This window comes from Magallana gigas, chromosome 10 (assembly GCF_963853765.1).
Source record: "Magallana gigas chromosome 10, xbMagGiga1.1, whole genome shotgun sequence".
NCBI lineage: Eukaryota > Metazoa > Mollusca > Bivalvia > Ostreida > Ostreidae > Magallana > Magallana gigas.
The window spans coordinates 37,083,586-37,108,974 of NC_088862.1; the positions used below are offsets into that span (position 1 = coordinate 37,083,586).

Consider the following 25,389-nt stretch of genomic DNA (forward strand, 5'->3'; position numbering starts at 1 on the left):
TTTTTAAAAGTAAAACACACTCAATATTTACAGTAGATTAATACCTATAACAGAAAATCAATTAAATTATAAGAAATTAACTCAATATCTACCCAAGTTATACTCGTACAACCTGGGTTGGAGCAACTTACGCTTTTTTATAATAAGGTAGACATTGTATAAATAGCCCGCTTCTGCAATGTCGCTACCTTCATGTGCCCATGAATCACCAAAGAAAGCAGTTTATTGATATGTTACTAGTAAACAGTAGAACCCCCGATGGATAAAACATGTCTAATTAGGTCGACACTCAGTGAGAAATATCAAACAATCTGAGGTTCAGTTATCCACGAGAAATCACAAGAATCAGTTGTTATCGACAGAGATGGAATCGTAACTGTAAACCAGGTTGTAAAAATGATAAACCTTTCACCGGGATACGTGTTATAAAAAATATATGTTATGTTTTTACATGCATTATACCAATGGCATATAAGGTAAAACAAGTGACTTTGCTTGATACGCAGGTGTAAATGACATCAGACTGGGATCGGAGTTTGACGACCACGCACTCGGAACTACTCGGATGTCTCGCCCACTCGACAATTTGTATGGAGCGTAGCGGAATCAGCCGAGGATTGCCGATTGACGATCACGCCGACTGTATTTCGGGGATTTGTCTTTAATTAGTTTCTAGTATAACATGTGATTGATCATGTACATACATAATAATTAAAGCATTAATTAGCCCCTTTAAACGAAAAAATCCCACCAAAGTTGTCTAGAGTTCTCTTTTTAGTAGGACCGTTCCTGTTATATATACATAAGATAACGATGTTAGTAGGACCGTTCCTGTTATATATACATTAGATAACGATGTTAGTAGGACCGTTCCTGTTATATATACATTAGATAACGATGTTAGTAGGACCGTTCCTGTTATATATACATTAGATAACGATGTTAGTAGGACCGTTCCTGTTATATATACATTAGATAAGATGGTGTAAGACATTACGGTGTTCGAAATTTTCATCCGGGGCTTTCGTTCAGTACGTCTTCAAACTGTCGGTGTCCTAAGGGTGGGTCCGGAAAAGGTGGTTCCTTTGGACATTGCTATGTTAATGTTTTGATATTTCGTTTATATTCAATAGTATGGATATCAATAACATTTTGATAAATGGTCATTTTAATCAGGCGTACACTTTAAACAGAGTTCATGAAGTGTCACTATTTAATGAATAGTCCTCGTATTCACAAAGAAATACGATTTTTTAAAGGGATGGAGAGCTCACTACTACACAGTGTTTTGTCCATGTATTAATTTAATTATTCCATTCTTAATGCATTGTCATGTTGTAAATTTTGAATTTACTGGGTGGGTGTAAATACAAAATTTACAACATGACAACGTGGGTGTAAATACAAAATTTACAACATGACAACATGCAGAAAGCTCTTCAATTGCTGTTTTATTTCATCGATAAACAGCTTATCGGGAAAGCTAAGAATCTCATATGGGTAACTCTCTGTTCAATATCACAGTATTGGTTAATATATATAAACTATCATGTTTGAAAATCTCGGGAATTTTGATCCATCCCTGTACATTTACAACTTTTACATCGACCATATCAACGGATCTTGAAAAAAAATATCATTAATCAAAGTGAATTAACTCGATCCCAAATGTAATGCACTTTTGAAAAATATCAAAGTGCATTGTAACATGATGCACTTTAAAACAAGCGTTTGCAGTCCATTCTGTGTCTGATATTTTCTGGGGGGTTTTCTGGGGAAAAACTCAACTTTTTTCAATGTAACTACAATTGAGAGATATATATTAAAGATATTGAAAAGTGTTTTGTTTTGGTTTTTTTTTTTTGTTTTTTTTTTGCAGTTTTTCATTTTATAATACACTGTACATATAACACATTCATACACACATACATACAAGTCATGATCTCATAATTTTTGAAAACTATTTAAGTTGATACAATTTTGCATAAACTGAAATGAATAAAGCTCTTGAAGTTAAATATTAAGAAAAAGATTTTTCCATTCAAACCATCTATCATTATGTTTATCATAAGAAGAGTTTCTTATAGCAACACATTTTTCAATTTCATATCTAAAGTTTAAGTGACATAGTAGACCTGCAAATATTGGAACTTTTTTGTTGTACAGACATTGAAAAATATATTGTTTGGTATACAGGATCAAAAAGTTGATGACTAAGTTAGAATTAGAAGGAGGAGTCTCTCCAAATAATATGTTATACTCATTAAAGCCAATTCTTTTTGAAACAGCATGATATATATGCATACTTAAACTACTCCATAAATCTAAAGCAAAGGAACAGGATGTGAAGACATGTTCAATAGTTTCAACTTCATTATTACAAAAAGAACATATATCATTATCAACTATTTTTATCTTTTTTAGATATGATTTTACAGGAAGAATTCTATGTAGAGTTCTATATTGTAGCCACTGTACAGTAGTATCTGTTGTAACTTTGAAACATACTTTGAAAATATCCTGTAAAATTAGTTCGGAGTAGCCTCTCATGACAATTTTTGAATTCCATCGAATGATTGAGTTTGGAATAATACATTGGACATTTGTATTGATTAAACTATAAATAGGTTTAGTGCATTTCTTGTACAAAAGTAATTCAACACAGTAAAAGGGTAGAAAAGGACCAACACTATTGACATAGTTCTCCTTTGAAAAATTTGAGTCTTTAACAAACTTTCGAACAGCACTAATTATGCTGTTATATTGCATAAAACATACTTTGTTCAAATGAAATCTTTTTTCAAATTCAGATTTTGATAAAAATGACCCATCATCATGTAAAAAGTCTTTAACAAGTGTTATATATTTCACCAATGAATTTTAAGTGTAAAATTCCTATTGCGAATTTTCCGTGAAGTTGCGGTTAGCCCGGTAGCATGCCAATCGGCTTTCTACTAAAAATACTACCCAACTTTCACGAACGTATCTTGTATTTGATTTGTATTCTAGACTGTAAATTGTAATATAAAAGTTCTTAAAATCCATATGGTGAATTCAGGGGAAAGCTCAATTCGTTACACTCGCTCAAGCTTACGCTGAATAAAAAAAAACTCCAAAACGAAACAGAAGTTCAACAAGTTGTATATAAGTTGATGAAATAACGGTACATGGTATTCCAATGAAAACCGATTCTCGGAGTTGCGAGATAACAACTTAATAACGTGCGGAGATTCCAGCACGGACAGTCCGATATAATCGACACTAACGTGCGGAAATCCAGCACAGCTAGCCCGATATCACACACACTTCACTAACGTGCGGGGTTCCAGCACAGTTAGCCCAACATATGACTTTATGCTAACGTGCGGGGTTCCAGCACAGCTAGCCCAACCGTTCTCTTCCAGATCTTAAACCATTCTCCCTTTTACACATTTTTTTTTTGGACAGGCATTGCTTTTTGACAAAGGAATAGTAATGGCATGCCAGAAAAGTAAACATTCACACATATAGCTGTTACGATAATTTCACACTTCTATCACCGTGCAAAATTCACTGTTTAATTATAACTTTATTTTGGACTTTACTTTTAAAATTCAACATCTGTTTCGTAATATTTTCTCACAATTTATTTCTTACTAAGTTACAAGTTTATTTTGTGATTGAAACTTTTCGGACTCTATATGTGATTTCAAAGAGACAGAGTGCCACGTCTCAAGGACTGTTAATCTCTCAAAACAACAATGTGCAATTATCAGCTTTACATGTCTTGGACATCAAAGACTCATTGAGTTTATTTAATTATTTTAAATCTGTGAACCTTTCACTCAGCTTACTTATGTCATCACCTGTCAATTTATACTTATTGTTCAGATTCTTATAAATAATTATGTACAATTGTCAATCGGCAGTCTGGAATACGGCGGCCAGCCTCGGCCACGTCCGACTCACCCAGAGTCTTGAGTCCGGAGGCCACTACCGGCCATATCCGACTTGTTTGTAAAATGTCTGTCTGTTAAAATGTTTTAATGTTGCCATCGTTGAATCTCGGCCAATAAATACGGAATCCTTCATCACTTGGTTTATTTCTCTGGGACTGTATACTGGTGGACCTTTGGGAATACGGCAAACCTACCCTTCGTTATTACCCTACGGCCCACAGCGCGCCTACACCTTATACCCTTTACGCCAACATTCCCTCACCCGGTTCGTGCTGCACACGACCGATGCAGATCCAGAAAAATTCCCTAGCACCGTGCAAATCTACGCGGTCACAATTGCTGAGTGAAAGGTTCACAGATATAAAATAATTAAATAAACTCAATGAGTCTTTGATGTCCAAGACATGTAAAGCTGATAATTGCACATTGTTGTTTTGAGAGATTAACAGTCCTTGAGACGTGGCACTCTGTCTCTTTGAAATCACATATAGAGTTCGAAAAGTGTCAATCACAAAATAAACTTGTAACTTAGTAAGAAATAAATTGTGAGAAAATATTACGAAACAGATGTTGAATTTTAAAAGTAAAGTCCAAAATAAAGTTATAATTAAACAGTGAATTTTGCACGGTGATACTTCTATTGTCCAACAATTATTAAATTTGCCTGGAGATTAACTTAAAGCTATACACGCTATAATTTGCGTCAATTTTGAATAAAGGGGAAAATGTATGTGTTTGATTACTAATAAAAGTTACCTTTATTCTGTTAATTATAATGCTCAATTCGATCACGTATCAAATATATCAAATATTAAACAATAAAAAATATTTATTTTCCTGCCAGGAAAGTAATGCCTCCTCGTGAATATCAATCTATCACGTGATATCGACAGCTAAATTTAGCCTATCATACCAAAACTGGTGAAGGGTCAACATCTTCATAATTGTGATAGTTTCACAAAGGAAAGGATATTTTCAGTAAAGCATAAATTTGTCCGATATACGAGTACAAACAAAAGAAAAAAATACAAGCCTGTGAGTAGATATGAATACTTCCTTTAAAAAAATGACGTAGACCTGTGTTTTTCCCCTATGTGCTATTTATAGATCCTATAAATGTTAATGCAGAAGTAAGGGTATCGTGAATGGCAAGCGTATTTTACTCATTATACATATACATGTATGTATTTCAAATTAACAACTGTTAAGCATATTAAAAATCAAGTTGGATATTTAATTAGGCAAACAATAACGACCACCTAGTTCTCCGCGGACATGCGCAATGAGGTCGGTTTGCTCTTCCTTCATCAATATTCATGAAAAGGTATATTTTCCTGGCAGGAAAATAAACAATTAAAAATCTATATCTTTGTAACGAGATGGAATTCACCCTTGTAATTTACAGATTAAGGATAACTTTTGTAAGTAGACAAACACATGCGTTTTCACTGTCATTCAAAATTGACGCAAATTATAGCGTGTATAGCTTTAAGAAGATATCAAAGACTAGTGTTAGGAGGATTAACATTTTTGTCACATGAAAGCATCTCCGTTTGTTTGGTTATTTCCTCTTTTTTTGTTACAAACTCAATTGCGTAATTAATCTGAGAGAAAAAAAAAACCCTAAGTTATCATAGCAGCTTGTAAATTTTAAATCGATAACCTGTTACATTAAAAGTTTAAAATCGAAGATTTCTAAACTTATCTATAACAATGTTATAGACAAGTTTAGAAATCTTCGATTTTAAACTTTTAACATGTTTAATGTAACATATATAAAGCACCAAATAAAATCAACAACGCTATGCATCCTAATATAAATACTAAGCCAGCAAACTTAATATATTAATGTGAAATAACACACGTACTGGAAAAAGTCATTCAAATTAACCGTAAATTATTTGAATTCAGCTTTCGGCAGCTCCCTGCTACCCAGTTGCGCATGCGCAATCGCACTTCCGCTTTCACTTTATTTCAGCATAACAACTAAACAAGTTAGACGAAGTTAGACGCTCAGGAAGGATTCAGCGAGGTATGTACGATTTTAAAAAATATTTTATTGTCTTTTATGGATTATATATGCTCAAATATTTCTTGTGTTTAAAGAAATAATGTTATCTTAATAAATTTTATGATATGTGTATGTCATAGAAAGTACATGTATTGTAAATATAGATAATTATTTAAGTTGAGCAGATATACAGGTCCTAACCATTATTGGGATTTGGCTCAATCTGTCATCAATAAAAAGGGGGTATATAAAAAGAGGTATATAATGTACCTTCTTTTTGTTGTTACTCAGATTGTGTCAAATTCTTGTGCTATATAATTATATCATAGACCCTGAATAGTGAATTAATCTTTGAGCCTATAAATGAATGCCGCCATCCGTGGTCTAGTATAATGTAGTAAATAGTAATAAATACATGGAGCCTCATGTCGTAACAGGGGCCTAATGACAGTTACTTAATAGGGCCTTATGACCTACAATGTAGATCTTTCCAGTCGTCGACATCTATAGATAAATTAATTAAGCAAATTTAGTAATGTAAATGTTCACAGGACCAATATGTTATCCATGTGTGTGGGCTGTACCGTGTACCTATGATCTATCTCACTGATGTCTTGTCTTTATTGTCATTCATTATGCTAATTTACAAATAAAGTGATCTTAATTAGTGAAAATAGAGTTTTGACTTGCCTATTGAAATAAAAAATCTGTGATAAAATCAATCTTCAATGTAAAATGTTACAAGTGCATTGCAAGTACAGTATATTCTTCTGTAAGATTGATATTTTAAAACTTTTTATAAGCTTTGATTCTCTTCAGTGCTGAGACAAGTATTTATTACATGCTGTACAGTATTGGGCCGTGTGCCCTAGCTTTTACAGCTGCTATAATAATTCTACATTGATTAAAGCATGCTTTTATTGTTTCAGAATCCTCCGGTCAGCCAGCTGGGGTGATTCTTTATAAGCACCCTAGTCAACCAGTGGATATAATCTGAATATAAATCCTTCTGCACTCCCTAAATGTGACCTACACAATATCATGTAGTGTCTTCCATTTGAGTGGTGGGACTGCTGACTTAAGAGTGGTAAAGCATTTTGTTCTTGCTAAATTCTTGGTGTTCTCAGACATGCAAAATAGATGAGGTGGAAGACGTGATTCTTGTTCAATGCTGATTGAAAGATTTCTATTTGTTTTTCAGAAACCCTGTGTTTTCATCTATTTGGTGATAAAGTTACCTTTCTATACACCTTACTAGGCAGAACAAAACAATCAGGTAATCCACATGGAGACTTCTCTAGAGCTTCAGTATGTTATTGTAATTTTGTGTTTTAAAAAGATTCTCATTATTACAATTAGTCATTGACATTCTCTTAACGTTATTAACATGTATCTTGATTCAACTTGTTAGGTTTTACATGATATCCATTTGCGTCTCATTTGTTTCAGTTAATGAGAAGCTCTCACTTGATCCAGACAGTGACATAGCTATATAACTACTCACCTATTATGATCACTCACATGCTTTGTAAATTTCAAGTTATTACATCATGCAGTAGGTTCAAGATATTTAAGAAATGAACTCAATGTCTACCCAAGTTATACTCGTATAACCTGGGTTGGGGAAATTTACGCTTTATAATCCGTTTTGGGTGGTCAAACCCTTTATAATTTATATATTTGTTTACTGTAATCAGTATGTCTGGTCAGTGTAATCTATATCTGGTTAATGTAATCACTACATTGTATCTAGATAATATTTATTTAGTATTCACTAACTGGACAATGTAATATGTATCTTGTCGGTGTAAACAATGTACTAGGCAATTAATGTCTTTTTCTTTTTAGTATTTGTTTAATGTAGTCAGTATAATTATATATACAGTGTACATGTATACTAAAGTTCATATTCTGCTTGTTACAGCGCAGTATGGAGAAATTGAAATACCCACATGAGCCAGACCCTGTTCCCTCATCCATTGCTTTGATAGACCCACTTATCTGATGATGAATGAAAAAAATGTGTCCTAGTGTCTGTAATAAACATTCCAGATTTCATCAACTCTTCATTGATGGGTAACTATTTTTAACTAGGCCATAGTTGTTCAAAGAGATATCTTAGAGAGAGTAAAGATTGAAATGAATATTTTTCAAATTTGTCTTTTCATAATCATGATATCAATATTAATAATAATGAAGAGTGTTTGAAAACTCAGAAACTTACATGCATTGTGAATCAATGAAGTGAAGCATTTTTTATTACCTAAACTTCAATTTTAGTATCTGCTCCATAGCAATAATTTTGATAAAAACTTTGATCAATTAATATAATGCAAATTTATTACAATTAAGGTACCGGAAATCCACTACACCTTGACTTATACTTGTTAAAACACCACGTCATAAGATGGCGATTGGAATGTTTTGTTAAAATGAGGCTTTTGTTCATCTTTACTGAATTAAATTTTGAAATATTATATATATCCTAAATTGCACATTTTTTCACCTATTATATTTACATGCCGCTTAGCTATCATGCTATCTGTCATAATGTATAAAGTAATTTTCTGCTGATTTGAGAAACTGTTTTAAGGTGTAGTGAGCAGGCTGGGTGGTCAAAACATTTCCATCAGATCTACCAGTACCTTAAATTTTAAGGTATGATTGATTGAACTATTGTTTGGCTTCTAAATTTAAGTACATATTTCCCTATGTATTTTCCTATTTATACAGAACTCTTGAAGACAGAATACAGAAGATGGCCATGACCATCTAGTCTACCAAGAAACCCCCCAGAATTTCCGGTACGTGTAATGTATTAATCTTATGCACTTTTGCATTGCCAGATGCAAGATTTTAATATTACAATTAACATCAACTCAATGATGGCTAACTTTTGCAGGTTGTATGTAGATATACTGCAGAAGACCTCGGATGTGAATGAAATTTAGTTTTGTAAGAGTGGAGCATGGAGTACATCCTTTGAAAATCTCGAAGGAAGTTAACATTACTCCTCCTTATCTGCCTCAGGTAAGCTTTTACTCTAGCTCTGATTTGATTTGAACATATTTTTATTGTACAAAATCACAACTGGGATTTGGCACAAGTTTAGAAACTTAGACCACCCTCTCCTGTAGCTCTATTTTGTGTGGAATTAATAATCGAATATTAAGGTTATAATCTGTGTGGTTTAATTTTATGACGTCAAGTTTTTCATGTTTGTGATTTTATCATATATACATAGGATCTCTTATAATTAGAGATGTTGTATGGGTTGTATGAATTTTATCCAACAAGTTGTGTGTTTATTATCCTCAAGCCTTGGCAAGTAGATAGAATACACAGAATGAATTGTATAAAAATTATATACATGTACCATTGCAAATCATGAGATATTCTTTTTATCACGTCATACCACATCTTTTGTTAAACTCCAATCTTTTAGAAACGTCAACTACTTTATGCAGGTTGAAAAAGTTCCAAGCTTAACAAACATCAAAACTTTCATTTATCAAACGTAATCTTATGAATTTATAAAAAAATATATATATAAAACAGCATTAAATGCTTCAGACTTATAACTCAGATTTACGGTACTCTACTCTTTCAGCTGTTATATTTTGATACTTCTTCATTCTTTGTCAATTATCCAACTTAAACCTACAGTATGTTTAATTATGACGTCATGTTGGGTAAGAATACATAGCGTAAAATGATAAATTTGTTATATGACTCATGATGAGTGTTATCCAAAACATATTGAGCTGAACATGTGATAAACATTATTAGTGTAACTGTTCTTAGTGTATGTTAAAAAAGAAAAAAAAATGGGCTTGGATGCATGTTTCATGTGAATGATATTCAATTTCAAGATTTTTGTTGTGAATTTTTAGGACCTTCTCCAGAGAAGATGAAAATGAAAAAATAGAAGTAACAGTTAGTTCTGACAAGGAAAAAAACACTGAAACATAATCTCCAGTAGGTTCCTCCATATCGGGAGATGTGCTGCATGCATTACCTAGCCAAAAATCCACTAAGCTATTACTAACATCATGTTTAGAATAGAAGAGGAAATAGGAATGAGGCAGCAATGGAGTTGTGCACTGGCTAAAGTCGCTACCATCCTCTACAAGTCATGTTCATCTATGGTTGATCTCTACCACCCTTCCATATGTGGGACTGGAATTCACAGTTACCCTTTCACTGTGTTAAACATAATATTATCTTTCTACGCCCTGCAGTATACCTTAAGTCATGACGCTAATTATCTTCATCCCTCATGGCCAACTCGGCATATATATGGCTATTTCAGTTGAAAGTCTTTTACATTTTTTGTATTCTAATGCATGTTCAAATTTGTAAATTAAATATTAATTGATGACAGACATGTTTGTGTTTTGATATTTTAAACATAGGTAATCAAAGATTACAAAACTCACTGAGACATGATATTATCAACATGATCAATATGATAACATTATATGCAAATTATAGTTAATGATCAATATCATAATATAATACAAGTAAAGCTAATGTCATAATATCTTATACATTGTGATATAATTAATATCACTATATTCATTCAAATCATGTAAATATCACAATAGCAATCACAAGATATGGTAAAAAAAATTATACAATATGATATTGTATCATACGATATGAGAGAATATTGTATCAAATGATGTGACTCATTGTTTTATAATTTGATTCAACTGTGTATCATATGATGCAATACTATAGTATTGTATGATATTATACAGTACTGTAACCATATTACTTTTGGCTGTATATTCTATTTAGCGTTTTTGGCGGAGTGCGCTTCCACTAAATCAAGTACTATGCCATGCACATATGTTTAGGAATAGTCATGTTCTGACAGGAATACACTATTTCAAATCCACGCCAACTTTTTCAAAAACTATTTTCCACCAAATATCGTATGATACATTATGTATAGTATGATTTGTATCATATCATGAAGCAAGATTGGCTCAATTTAAAGTGGATCTCATGTTAAAATATAAGGTAATTGAGTAAGGTATTTATTTATTCTTTAAAAATCTTCCTTTTTAATTCTCTTTAAAACTTTTTGCATGGATTGGATGAGCAGGGAGATCTATACCAAAATTGTATTTATGATCCCAGGGCTCTTATTTCGGGTGGGCCATTTTGGTCATAAAGTTTAACTCTTAAAAAAAATCTTTCTTCCATTACCAAGTACATGTATAAAAACTAGCAGGCATTCCTGTGATAAACGGATAGAATTCATCTGGAATTTTGAAATTCATGACAACCGAGTCAGGGGTACTGAGTTGTTTGAGGGGGAGCCTTATCATATATTGTCATATATTGAACATTAACATCTAATAGTGCACTTTTAAGTACAGGTTAGGATGAGAATGGAGCCTATAACACAATTTATAAAACTCATGATCCTTTGGTCACAATTCTTGTAGATATTTTTTTCTGGGGGAGGAGGAGTGCCTTTCCTATTTTGACAAGTTTGAATTTTCCTGACCCACCCCTAGATACATGCATATTAATTGTATCACAACTATCAATTCTTTATCAAATGCAATTTGATTAATCCTCAACATGCAGGGTTGCATTTATGCCCAGGTAACAGTTAAATAAGGCTTTGGGCCTCTTTTTTTAAATATATATACAGGTACATGTATTTTAAAATCTAAATATTTGGGACTGGAGACCTATATACTTGACAGATAAAATAGTGTATCATTGTAAAATAATTGTTTTAAACTATACTTACTACATTTATTAGTATATTCATTTTCCCAAACATTTTATGTATATGACCATGCATTGTCTTTCAATTAGTTATTTCTCTGCATTTATTTTAAAGGAAGTTAATTTTATTCTCTATTATCCTTCTCCGGCCATATATAAGTTGATGCATTTCATCAGCTAGCTTACATGTATATGCAAAGGGGGTACATTTACAAGCACAATGCACATTTTGGACTGGTTAATATAAAATTGGATACTTTTATCACCAACATTTCCCTTTGCTAGCTAGTATTCTGTCAATCGATCCAATCTCGTATGTTTAGAAATAATTAAAAAGTTATGTGATTGTGGAAGAGTGGGAGATCGACCCAACATAGGCTTAGGTTGAGAGGATGGGGTGCATGATGAGAGATCGGTGTGTGTGTGTGTGGGGGGGGGGGGGGTACATGTACATCTTCTCTTACGTATAAATATTTGGTACATGTAATTAACAATACATAAACACTTTCTTCACTTTGTTACAATGCAGTTAAACTTTTTGAAAAAAATATTATTCTTACACGTCCGTGTGTAGAAACACGCATTAGACCTATGTGAATTACCATTTGTTGACAGACATCGCGTTACTTTCACTTTGAGAGTATGTGACGTCACAGTAAAGGTCACATGGTGTGATTTTAACAATATTTTATTATGTAAAAAAATATCACATAATAGGATTGGGCAGCAGGCAATCTGCCTATTTGAGCCCTCTCCTTTAACAGTCAATTTGACAAACATTGATGGTACAATGTAACAATAGAATATAGTAGAGAAAAATAAAGGAAAAAATAAAATAAAAATAAGTGGAATCAAAATGCTTGGTACCGGGTATTATTTATGTACAAAATGAAAAATAGTTGTAGAAAGCTAGCAGTTCAGCTGTTTGAGTGACACTGTGAATAATGCATTAAAACTTAAATCTTTTGGTAGCTAATATATAATCATGTACAATCTTAAATATAGCAACATTTTCGTTATAAGGCAAACTACTGTCCCCATATAACAATAAGTCCAGAGAGATGGGGGTATCTAAGTGTAAATTACTTATTGACTGCATAAAAACTTGCCTCTGTGCATCATAATGTGGACAGACAAAAAAGTAATGATAAGCATTTTCAGATACATAACCACACATATTACAAATAGAATTTTCACACAAAAAATGATTGAATAGGTCAGCATTTAAATTGCTTGCATTATTTCTTATCTGACAATGTATAATATTTGCTTTTCTGTTTCCAAAGTCATAAAGTTTGTTTGGCTTTCTAAAGAATATGTTTTTTATGGCTGTTTTGAATGAAGACTCAGTTGGTAAAATTCTAATGTGAAGAGGTAATTCATTCCATAATTTTATAGATGAAGGTAGAAAGCTGTTCATAAAGGCAGTTGTTTTTATCTGGGGTATAACAAATTTAAAATCATCTTGGTGTCTTAGTGAGTAATTATTTTGCGGTGTACATGGCATAAGTAAATCCTGTAGATATTTGGGAGCAAGACCATGGACCATTTTATAAAATAATGTGAGTTTATGAACCTTTCGTCTATCTGATAGTAGATCAATACCCAATTCATCATATAGAGCTGACCTGGATGAGTTACTTCTAAGACCTGATATAATCCTTGCAGCAGTTACTTGAATATCTTCTAGAAGTTTAACTTCTCTATCATAACAATTATCCCAAACTATATCAGCATATTCTAAAACTGGTCTTATAAATGAAAAATATATTTTTTTTAGAGAGCATCTACATAGCTTATATTTAACAAGTTTCAATAGGTTTAACCTTATACAAGCTTTTTCATGAATAGAATTAATATGTTGTTTCCAACCTCCATCATATTGGAGATTTACTCCAAGATGGATGTGACTATCAACTTTTTGTATAAATGGACCATGGACACCAAACTGCACAGGGGGATGAGATATATTTTTTCTACTGAAATCAAGGTTTTTGGTTTTACTGGGATTAAAGTCAACTGCCCATATGTCAGACCATTTACATATTTTGTCAAGATCAGAAACAAGTGAATTTGTTACAGCATGTGTGTCATTGTCAACAATAACATATATAGAAGTGTCATCAGCAAAAAGACGAAGATTGTTTGATATATCATAAGACATGTCATTAATATATAATAAAAATAAAAATGGACCAAGAACAGATCCTTGGGGAACACCTGAGGTAGTATGTCTGAGTGATGAGGAAAAACCATCCAAAAAGACTTTTTGCTTCCTTTCTACTAAATAGTTCTCAACATGGTGTGCAGGGAGCTGCCTTTAGTCTCGTTCAAATTATTTGATTATGAAAGATATAACGAACTTTATATATATATAATAATAATGATAGTTTATTTCCAATTTTGGGCCCAGGGGGCATACAGGATTACAGATATTAGATAGAAATGCCTAAAAGAAAGATTCTATATATAAAAATAGTCCATACACACATGTCAAATAAGCGAAATTGCAAATTGGTGATAAAAAAAATTGAATAATATCAAAAGCCCCTGCGGGATTCGAATTCAGATATACGGATCACAAGCCAGACACTTTATTCGGCGATGGAGTAAGTAACATGTTGCCGTCAATAAATTTATTTTGATACACAAAATGTCGTTTCTATCAGAGGACATCCATTATGTAACAATGTGTTATTCCACCTTAAACCCTAGAAATGGCTTATGACAAAGATCATCTGGACACTAACGCGCGGTATTCAGTTCCACCTTGGTGTGTTATATATAGCAGGCACGTAGCATCAGGGGGGGCCAGGGGGGGCCTGGCCCCCCCACTTTTTCTCGCAGCAACAAATTTTTTAAAATTTACATATTAAAAATAAAAAATTGATATGAAAATTAGGAAATGAGTAGTCAAATGGAAGGTACCCCCCTCCCCCCCCCCCCCCCCCCACGGATTAGGAATTTCATGATTTGGAAGGAAAAATTTATTTGGTAGGGAAGATTTTTTTTTTTGGAAGTATAGTTGAGTCCCCCCCCCCCCCCCCCCCCCCCGGATTAGGATTTTGAAGATTTTTGGAAACTTTAAATTAATTTTTTTCTTTTTCTTTTTTTTTTTGCTTGTCAAGATTTTTTGGATGGGTCTGGCCCCCCCACTTTCAAAAACGATGCTACGTGCCTGTATAGGACCAACGACATCCAAAAGTAAGCATTTAATGCTTAAATAAATTCAAAGTTAAAAACAATATATTTTTTACCAACATTACAATCCCTCGTAATTGAACAAAATATTAATGATTATACATATAAAAAAAAAACTTGAAACCAAAAAAACTTTCCAAAATCTAACACCAGGCACGTAGCATCGTTTTTGAAAGTGGGGGGGGGGCAGACTAATTCAAAAAATCTTGACCAGCCAAAAAAAAAGGTTACTTTCCAAAAATTCTGAAAATCCTAATCCAGGGAGTGAAGGAGGGGGGAGGGAGGGTAGTATATATACATTTAACTTCAATTTCACTCATTATTTCCTTATTATCAATTCCATTTTTTACATGGTCCAATAAAAGTGGGGGTGGGTGGGGGGCAACTCCATCTTACTTCAATTTTAAGCATGTAAATTTTAAAAAAATCTTCGCTGCGAAAAAAAGTGTGTGTTTGGAGGGGGGGGGGGGACACAACAATCAACTTTGCTAGCCCAGGGTTTTCAGTCCACTCCGCTCCCCATTAATGAAATGGACCGAAAACCCTTCGCTAGCGAAGGTGCACTGCAATAGAATCCGTTGAAAACTGAAGATTCTAATGATATAGACTGGAAACAAACCACAACTAACATTACAACTAAATAAAACTTCCATAACATGATAGCAATGAGACTGTTTATAATAAAAGAAAAGGCAATTACGTGCATAATGTACAGATTTCATGCGCGGATCCAGAAAATTTTCCAAAAAGGGGGGGGGGGTGTGGTGTGGTTGAGGGATAAGTTTGTTTCCGGGAGGTTGGATGGGTCCAAGGCCTAATTTGGTAAATTTAGTATGTAATTTAACAAGTCCCGAACACCCCCTCCCCCTAAATCAGCGCGATGTTTGCGACGATGCGCTCTCCGTCTGTCTGTCTGTCTGTCTCTGTGTCTTTCTGTCTGTCTCTGTCTCTCTGTGTCTTTCTGTCTGTCTCTGTCTCTGTCTCTCTCTCTGTCTCTCTCTCTCTCTGTGTGTCTCTGTCTCTCTCTCTCTCTCTGTCTCTGTCTCTCTCTCTGTGTCTTTCTGTCTGTCTCTGTCTGTCTGTCTCTCTCTCTGTCTCTCTCTGTCTCTCTCTCTGTCTCTCTGTGTCTCTTTCTCTCTCTCTCTCTATTAATTTTGCCGGGAAAATTCATTCGGAACTCTTCTGCTCTTTTTATATCCATGGAGCGTAGAGAGTGAACCGAGGGCTATCGAATAAGTAAAACTAGGTCATTATTCACGTGTGTACATAGTGATTGTGATAGGCTAGTGAAGAGAGAGAGGGAGAACGTATAAATTTACGTGGAGAAAAATAACCATGTCAGGAGAGAACGCTCAAAGGAGGACAAATTTCATCACGGTAAACGCACAGATACTGTATTATAGCTGGCGCTTCGATCAGCCACATGGCACCACGAGCACATTAGGCGTACATGTAGTTCGAATTTGTTCAAAACTGTATTTACGTTTTTTTAACGTCATATTCTCTTGTAATATGAATACAGTTTCGTTTTGAAGGTAATGAATTTACAAGAGGAAGGTTAAAGCCTTCGGTGGATTTGATATGCAATACGTTTTTATGACTTTTTTTTAACATCTTTCATTTGTATTTTTAATACAAAAATACAAAAGTTGGAACACATGGGCTCGTTACGAAGTTTTTTCAACCTTTTAATATCTACCACCTATATACAATAAAATACTATTTTATTGTTTTTCAACCTTTTAATATCTACCACCTATATACAATAAAATACTATTTTATTGTATATAGGTGGTAGATATTAAAAGGTTGAAAAAACTGTGTGACGAGCCACTGTGGTTGTAATATAATGTACAAAATAATGTCGTTTTATTTAATACTTTTTAGTTTCATGTCACTTATGTAATTTTTTTTACTTATAGTTTCTAAATGTATTTTATTTTGATTATATAAAAGTGGGGTTTTTTTTTCAAGATAATATATAAAATTTTTATCAGATTGAAATGCCCCACAAAATGTTGGCCTTTGACCTAGATTTTAAGGTGACTGACCGAGTAAAGAGTGTCAATGCTCTCACATAAGATTCGCGTAGTTCAAGACAACCCAATTTAACAAACCATTGTCTGTTTAGAATTTTGATTATAGAGTCACACAATATATAATTTATAGTTTTGATAACCAAAATTCCTAGATTTATTTTTATTTTAACTACATTTTCCAGTGGAAGAAATCAAACTTGCATGTTTAATGGTTCTGTAAGCATTTTCAACAACTCTATGTGATAAATTAATGTTATAATAAATTTAATCTGAATATTTATACCATATTAATTGAAATTTAACAAATATTAATATGTATTCAGGCATAATGATCAGACCATTTATCAGTACATAAATTAATTTTTAAATAATTTAATTTTGGTTTCAACATACAATTTCATTGGTTCAAATGTATATATTTCACAATTACAGTTTTATTGTTGTGTGTGTTCTATTAAAAATGATAAAAAAGAAATTATTTTGAGAGCTTTTGTTTCTGAATTCTTAGATACAGGATGACACCCCTGGGTACAGACTGGATGAGTTCTGTATCCCCAAACACTACGAGGACGATTTATCGCGAGTTCTGATCCCAGCTGGTTTAATTAACGACAGGTCAGTAATGAGCTAAGAAGGAATTAAATCAACACGAAAAAAATCATATCTCATAATTTGTGTGTGATGAATGAAACTTAGTAAGTGTTTGTGATATTTCTGTTTGACAAACTTGAAAGAAAACCTATGTAGAAAACTGTTGTCATATTTGTGGTTAAATTACATGTAGTTGATGAGTTTAAAAAGTGTTTAAAGACATTGGGGGAAAACAGTCATAAGTTTGAATGATGAATGAAATCATTTTGGAATCATTTTGGAAAATTATGAAACCTGTCATATTTGTGATAAAAGAAAGTTATAAACTTAAAGTTGCATTTGTAAGATTTAGTTGATTTGAATGGAAAGGTGCAGTCACCCGATGCTATTTTTTCATCTAATTTTCTTTTAACTAATTCTGTACCATGTGATTGACATGAAAAGTATACGCATGGTATATACCGGTATATACAAACGTTTTACCAATTTGTTGATCCATGTACAGTTTATATGTAAATGTATTTTTTTCATTTTTTTTTAACTTCTATATATACATGTATTTAAAAAAAAAAATTCATCTTTTTTTTCTTATATATACAGATTACATGTATTTTAGCATCTTCTACCCAAGAATCCAATTTGTTTTTCTAATCTGATGAGAATAACAAGTCGGAAACTTGGCTTGTGAGGATGGTATTTTGGTGATTTAAAAAAAATAAATTTCATTTTATGTCCATGAGACTTTGTTTTATCGTTTTTATTATAAATTGACAAACAGAATCGAGCGTCTTGCCCGGGACATTGTGGAGGATTTCGATGAGGACGGATTGGTGGCGCTGTGTGTACTGAAGGGCGGCTACAAGTTCTTCACCGACCTCCTGGACAAAATCAAAGGACTGAACCGCAACCTGGGCAGGTCCGTGCCGCTCGCCGTCGATTTCATCCGCCTTAAGAGCTATGTGGTAAGTCAGTGTTAATAATTGTTATATGTCTAGCTGTCAATTTTATCTGTGTAAGTAGCTATGTGGTATGTCACTGTTTTAAAATACTTGTTTTAATTTAAGCTGTTGATGTCATCTGCCTGAAGAGCTATATATTTATATATATATGAATAAACTAAAACATACCCCACAATTTTGTGTGAATCATGCACAAAATTCTTACTAATGATACAATCAAATATGGAGTTGATTATCGTTGAAATATGTAATGTAGAACAAAGAGAAAGCTTGGAGTGATGTAAGTCTATCAATGTAATCCATGCACTACTCTCATGCAAAATTAAAACCCCTGATGATAAATCTACCTTCTTAATAAAGGGTGGTTCTAAATGATTCTTGCTTTGTAAGTCAATGTCAGGCCTGATATACCACATATCCAGGACAAAAATAAAACGGGGGCCAATATTTTCCTGTATACAGTATGGCCACTGTTAATAATTTGTTGCAGTTTGAAGTGCCTCATTTTGATTTCTACTTCTTATCACACCCCTCGCCCCCCCCCCCCCCCCCCCCCCCCCCCCTCTACAAACACATCTAATTCTCCCTTTATACATAACTCCCCTCTATGCTTACTTGCCCACAGCAAGCTTTTTACTTTCTACTACACAAAGTAACAAGTTAAGTATCGAATAGAGTGCATAATCACTGTGAGAATCTTACATGATCATTCTTGTAGTAAACTGATGCTTTAAATAAATCTGTCATTGCATAAGTAATATAAATGCTTGAATAAAAACAGTTTTTGGAATATATTTGTAGGATGACCAGTCCTCAGGAAATATTGAAGTTATTGGTGGAGACAATCTGAAGAACCTCCAGGGCAAGGTAAGTTGGGATATTGAGGTTCATATGAGGTGTAACATTGAGGTTAATATGAGGTTCATATGATGTGTAACAGTGAGGTTTATATGATGTGTAACAGTGAGGTTAATATGAGGTTTATAAGAGATGTAACATTGAGGTTTATATAAATTGTAACATTGAGGTCTATATAAAGTGTAACATTTAGGATTATATGAAGTGTTATATTAAGGTTCATATGAGGTGTAGCAGTGAGGTTTACATGATGTGTAACAGTGAGGTTTATATGAGGTGTAACATTGAGGTTTATAAGAGGTGTAACATTGAGGTGTATAAGAGGTGTTACATTGAGGTTTATAAGAGGATTAACATTGAGGTTTATAAGAGGTGTAACATTGAGGTTTATAAGAGGATTAACATTGAGGTATATAAGAGGTGTAACATTGAGGTTCATATGAGGTGTAGCAGTGAGGTTTACATGATGTGTAACAGTGAGGTTTATATGAGGTGTAACATTGAGGTTTATATGAGGTGTAACATTGAGGTGTATAAGAGGTGTAACATTGAGGTTTATAAGAGGATTAACATTGAGGTTTATAAGAGGTGTAACATTGAGGTTCATATGAGGTGTAACATTGGGATTCATTTAAGGTGTAACATTGAGGTTAATAAGAGGTGTAACAGTATATAAATAGTGCCTGTTTGGGAGGGTAACAGTTGAAATTGACACCCCGAGAAAACCATTGTCAACCGACGCGAAATGAAGTGAATGTCTTCAGTTTTAAGAAAATTTCACTTCTTTTATATAGGAATAACGTGAATTCTACAGCGAACCGTACGCGCATAATTTTCGCGCATGTAACAATTTTTAATGTTACCCGTTGCTAAGTGCGTTGCTAACGCTGAGGGTAATAGAAAGGATTATGAACTGCGTCTTAACCAATCAGATTTCAGTATTTAACATGAAAGTATAACAATAAGGTTTATATGAGATGTTAAACTGAGGCTCATATGAGGTGTTAAATTATTACTTATTAGGTTAGTTACTGATTCACTACGGTAATATATTGGGTTGATCAATCTTATAGATGGCGAGGCAAAGCCAATGTTTACATGATGTGTAACAGTGAGGTTCATATGAGGTGTTATATTAGGTTCATATGATATGTAACAGTGAGGTTTTTATGATATGTAACAGTGAGGTTTTTACGATCTGTAACAGTGAGGTTTATCTATGAGGTGTAACATTTAGGTTTATATGAGGAGTAACAGTGAGGTTTATCTATGAGGTGTAACAGTGAGGTTTATCTATGAGGTGTAACATTTAGGTTTATAAGAGGTGTGACAGTAAGGTTTATATGAGGAGTAACAGTGAGGTTTATCTATGAGGTGTAACAGTGAGGTTTTATCTATGAGGTGTAACATTTAGGTCTATTAGAGGTGTGACAGTAAGGTTTATATGAGGAGTAACAGTGAGGTTTATCTATGAGGTGTAACAGTGAGGTTTATCTATGAGGTGTAACATTTAGGTGTATAAGAGGTGTGACAGTAAGGTTTATATGAGGAGTAACAGTGAGGTTTATCTATGAGGTTTAAATAAGGTTGTATGTAGAAGGCAAGTTATTGCACAATGTGTAGAGAAACACGAGGTTTGATTAAAAGGATTATATAATGTGTTCTAAGAAGAATAGGTATTTGGTAATATGTAGGGAAGAGTGAGGTGTTACATTGAGGTTTTTATGACTGTAAAAGACTTGAATGGTCTGGATTGTGGAATATTCCTGTTGAGGCAGTTCTCATGAACTTCAATTGATTTTCTCATACCTCAATAGCAGCTGGGTTTCAGTTTTGGTTAAACCATATTTCTCTCGGGCTTCATTCATGGATGTATGATTTTTCTTGGGAAATTATCTTCCAATATACCTCTCTACCATGAAATGAATCGAGTGTTCCCTGTAATACTTGTATATGACAATTGAAGATGAATCTTTTACAGAATGTATTGGTGGTTGAGGATATTATTGATACAGGTAAAACCATGCAGAAACTCCTAGAAATCCTGCAGGGAGTGAAACCAAAATGTATCAAAGTGGCCAGGTATGTGTATCAATTCATTCTCGTCGGATTTCACAGTACAGTATTAAATCTTCCATTTTATTGTCTGATGATTATAGCTATTTCTGTAATGGATGTTAGGAATCTGATTGAAACAGAAAAATGCTTTCTTTAGAGTTCCATCTGGGTATGGCGGTAGCTTGCATTGCAGATAAAAAAAAAATAAAAAGCATCAGTGGGCTTTAATATTTTGTTCTGCAATATTTACATTCCTGTAAAGCACGTGGAAAGTTACTGCAGATATTTAAACAATAAAATGCTTTCTTTGGCGATTCATGCAGGATATGAAAGTGGCGACATTGCAGAAAAAATGCATAACATGTGTTAGCAGGTTTTGTAATTTTTTTCTGCAATATCGCTAAAGGTGTGTGCAAAAAATTTTTCATAACATGCTAACGTGAGTTACTCAATTTGTATCCACACACCATTTCAATTATAAGGCTATATCTTTTTTTAAAAAATAATGATTTAATGCTTAAATGGTAGCTACCCTCATAGCTCATTTAAAACACCAAAGATAGCATTTTACTGTTTGTGTAAGATTTAAACAGCATATTAAAAAAATTACCAGGATAATTATGAACTTTGTTGGTCAAGTGACCAAATCCTTTGAAGCCTGAAGGGCTTGTAACTTGTGGTTGGTTACATGTATTATGTACAAATCAGTTTTCCCAGCAGAAGCTTTTCATTGTTATCCTACTATAAGCTTTCACTGGTCTTGTCATTGTCTCTTTCAGTATGCTGGTAAAACGAACACCTAGAAGTTCTGGATACAAGCCTGATTGTAAGTCTGTTACGTATTGTTATTACATCTTGAGTGTAAGTCTGTTCCATCTTGTGATTACATCATGAATCTAAATTTGTTACATATTGTTATTACATAATGAGTGTAAGTCTGTTGCATCATGTGATTACATCATAGTATAAGTTTGTTACATACATTATGAATGTAAATCTGTTACATTTTGCGATTACATAATAAATATTAATCTGATACGTATTGCGAATACATCAGGAGTGTAAATATGTTACATTTTATGATTACATCAAGAGTGTAAGTCTGTAGCATATTGTTAATACATCACAAGTTAAATGTAACCTCCTTTTATTAAATCATTAATGTTACTTGGTTACATCTTGTGATTACATCATAAATGTAAGTCTGTTAGATCTTACAATTACAATTTGCGTTAATGTATGTAACCTCCTGTGATGAAATGATGAATGTAAATCTATTAAATCTTGTGATTACAAATTGTGTTAATTTGTGTAACCTCTTTTGATAACAACAAGAATCTGTAAGTCAAATATGCTTTGTAACCATTCTGATGATAAAGGATAAGAATAGTGAAGTTTGAGTTTGTATTACGATGCCTTATTTTCTGTTCTCTTTCAATGGTCTATTTCCTTATGATTACAGACACTGGGTTTGAAATTCCTGACATTTTCATCGTGGGATATGCCTTAGATTATAATGAATACTTCAGGGATTTAAATGTGAGTATTTACATCAGGGTACCAGATTAAACACTTTTGGATTCAGTTTTCAAAGTGTAAACTTCTCTATATCATGATATGACATGTTGTCAATACACGTTGGAAGTGGGTATTTGCTAGCATATGTTTAAATATAGTTAACACAAGTGTATTTAATTGAAACTAAATTGTTTTTGCAGCATGTTTGTGAAATAAATGAAGCAGGGAAACAAAAATATGCATCCAAGTGATAAAGAACCAGAAAAAAAAGGTGAAGAAGCAACAGTGATTAAATCAAAAGTCCTCAAAGTCAGAATGTGAAAACCAGGCCTTATATTGGGCTCGTACTCAACCATTTTATGGAGGGAAATATAAATGATACTTACAGATTTAGGAAACAATTTATCACAGAAATATTCCCAGCACTATACTGTGGAAATCGGTGTAGAACAATAAAAACTTTATAAATAACAGTGGAATCATATAGACAAAAAAGTCAGATTTTGTTCGTGTTCTGTAATTACAATTATTAATGGGAAAAATGTCCCAATTAGCAGCTTTGTAAGTGCTTATTGCTATTCCATGAAATTTTGGCAGTGATTGGAAGAAATAATGCCCAATTGTTTATGATGATTTTCACTACATAGTTTTTTTATTATCATGATTTTCATTTGTTATATTATATTAGATAGGGGAGTTGTCATATTTTGTATACTGGCTAATACTGCTATTAGATTTGTTCTGTATTCATAGGATTTTATGCCAACATAGTACGTCAATGTAGTAATCTTGGCGTAGTAACGTCAACATAGTGATGTCACCGTAGCATGATATGTCAATTGAGTTATGTCAAAATATCAACATAGTAATGTCGGCATAGTTATTCCAACATATATGGAAGATGACTGACATAAAAAATCTGAGGAGTTTATTTATAATTATTGTAAATCTTAAATTGAACTGAATATCATGTTTATAAGGAGGCAATGTCTTTGTTTTGCATTTAATGCACCATTTTATATTTTTTTACATGTTTTATGACTGCCAAATTCCAATTCTTTCTTAAAGTATATCCATTGTCTCTTCTTATAACGATACATTGTATTATTCTCTGAGAATTGACATCATTCCATAATTATCATAATAGGGACTCTGTTTTCTCCAGTTAGCAGAGAAACTCTATGATTCTACAAGAACGGTCATTTATTAGATTACTAGACGTATCTCACATACTGTTTGCTGGTATCCATTGCTTAGCAGAGAAATTGTATGATTCTACAAGAACGGTCATTTATTAGATTACTAGACGTATGTATTTCACATACTGTTTGCTGGTATCCATTGCTTAGCAGAGAAATTGTATGATTCTACAAGAACAGTCATTTATTAGATTACTAGACTTATGTATTTCACATACTGTTTGCTGGTATCCACTGCCATTGTTAATGGATAACAGGAAAACTGGCAGTTTCAAACGGGAGTAAATCTAGCATCCATCTACCATCCTTCATACTTTTTGGGGGGTTGGTTTTCAGTCATGCACGAATTTAACTATCATCATTGAGAATTAATTTATCACTTTGTGAATTTCAATGCATTTCATGATTTTATTTCTATTACAATGTAAACACGTAGTCAACCTGTCCATGTAAGATGTGATTGAGAACTAAAGATGTCAATCGAAACCCCCATTGTGTTGTGGTCTCTTTTGGAAGTCGAACTCATGACTTACAGATACGTAGGTAACGCTCTAACCCCGGGCTTCATTGGATTGGATCACGCCCAAACCAGAATTATCACCTTATAATACTAAAAGAGTTATTCGTTATTTCTTAAATTCAATTCATTTCAGCGTATTTATTCATTATTCATTACTAACAGTGAATTCAAAGTGAGTGTTACTGTACAGTGAAGTACTGAGTATTGAACAGTTGATAGGATGTGAACCATTTTGTGTGGAACCTTGACATCAAACATCCGGCTTTCTTTCAGTTGAAGTAGGAGAGATGGTGAAATATTTCTAGTGATTTTCACTTCTTAACTTACCACGACATAAATCCATGGTAAAAATAAAAATGACGGTCTTGATAACCATTGTGACGTCGGAATGATGGCAGACTGTCTCAAGCTGGGGGAAAATGGGATGGGGGAGGGTGTGCAATATTTTGCAGATTTGTCGATATCCCCCTTAGAGGTTTAGATGTGTTGCTTTTTGACTTTGTTGAATCACCGACAGTCTTCCATCTGTTGACTGACTTTCTCGTTCTTGCGAATAATCCATTCTCAGTTTCGATTTTCTTGAAAGAAATTCCGCAAATGGCGTTAAGGTGGTATGGGACACTTCCATATTGTGACGTATTTCCGATCGAAATAAACAATAAAATCAAGCATAATTTGATAAACTTTTTCTTTCCAGAAATTGTTACCTAAAGGTGTAGCTCAATGGGTTAGAGCGTTACCTACGA

At 33.3% G+C, this 25,389-nt stretch overlaps 1 protein-coding gene and 1 long non-coding RNA gene across 5 annotated transcripts; both read left to right on the forward strand.

Annotated features, from left to right (window-relative positions):
• The first annotated feature begins 5,870 nt into the window (after positions 1 to 5,870).
• LOC105324885 (uncharacterized) lies at positions 5,871 to 10,336 on the forward strand. Of its 4 annotated transcripts, none has more exons than XR_010710163.1 (8): positions 5,871 to 5,970; positions 6,879 to 7,036; positions 7,151 to 7,225; positions 7,874 to 8,025; positions 8,543 to 8,607; positions 8,683 to 8,753; positions 8,852 to 8,979; positions 9,843 to 10,336. It is a non-coding gene; the product is annotated as an uncharacterized lncRNA (long non-coding RNA). The 4 variants fall into 4 exon arrangements; XR_010710165.1 differs by having other exon boundaries at positions 8,863 to 8,979; XR_010710162.1 differs by lacking the exon at positions 8,543 to 8,607.
• A 5,776-nt stretch (positions 10,337 to 16,112) lies between these two features.
• On the forward strand, positions 16,113 to 24,609 carry LOC105345279 (hypoxanthine-guanine phosphoribosyltransferase). Its single transcript, XM_034462451.2, has 8 exons — positions 16,113 to 16,278; positions 17,449 to 17,555; positions 18,310 to 18,493; positions 19,292 to 19,357; positions 21,330 to 21,430; positions 22,186 to 22,232; positions 22,869 to 22,945; positions 23,125 to 24,609. Exons 1-8 carry the CDS (start codon positions 16,237 to 16,239, stop codon positions 23,173 to 23,175), a joined length of 675 nt encoding a protein of 224 aa, XP_034318342.1. The 5' UTR covers positions 16,113 to 16,236; the 3' UTR covers positions 23,176 to 24,609.
• The last annotated feature ends 780 nt before the right edge of the window (positions 24,610 to 25,389 follow it).

Excerpts from the sequence above, each read along its gene's own strand:
- LOC105345279 (XM_034462451.2), top strand. The coding sequence starts at position 16,237 with ATGTCAGGAGAGAACGCTCAAAGGAGGACAAATTTCATCACG. Across the intron at positions 17,556-18,309 it reads GCTGGTTTAATTAACGACAG|AATCGAGCGTCTTGCCCGGG; the intron begins GTCAGTAATGAG and ends ATTGACAAACAG. Across the intron at positions 18,494-19,291 it reads TCCGCCTTAAGAGCTATGTG|GATGACCAGTCCTCAGGAAA; the intron begins GTAAGTCAGTGT and ends ATATATTTGTAG.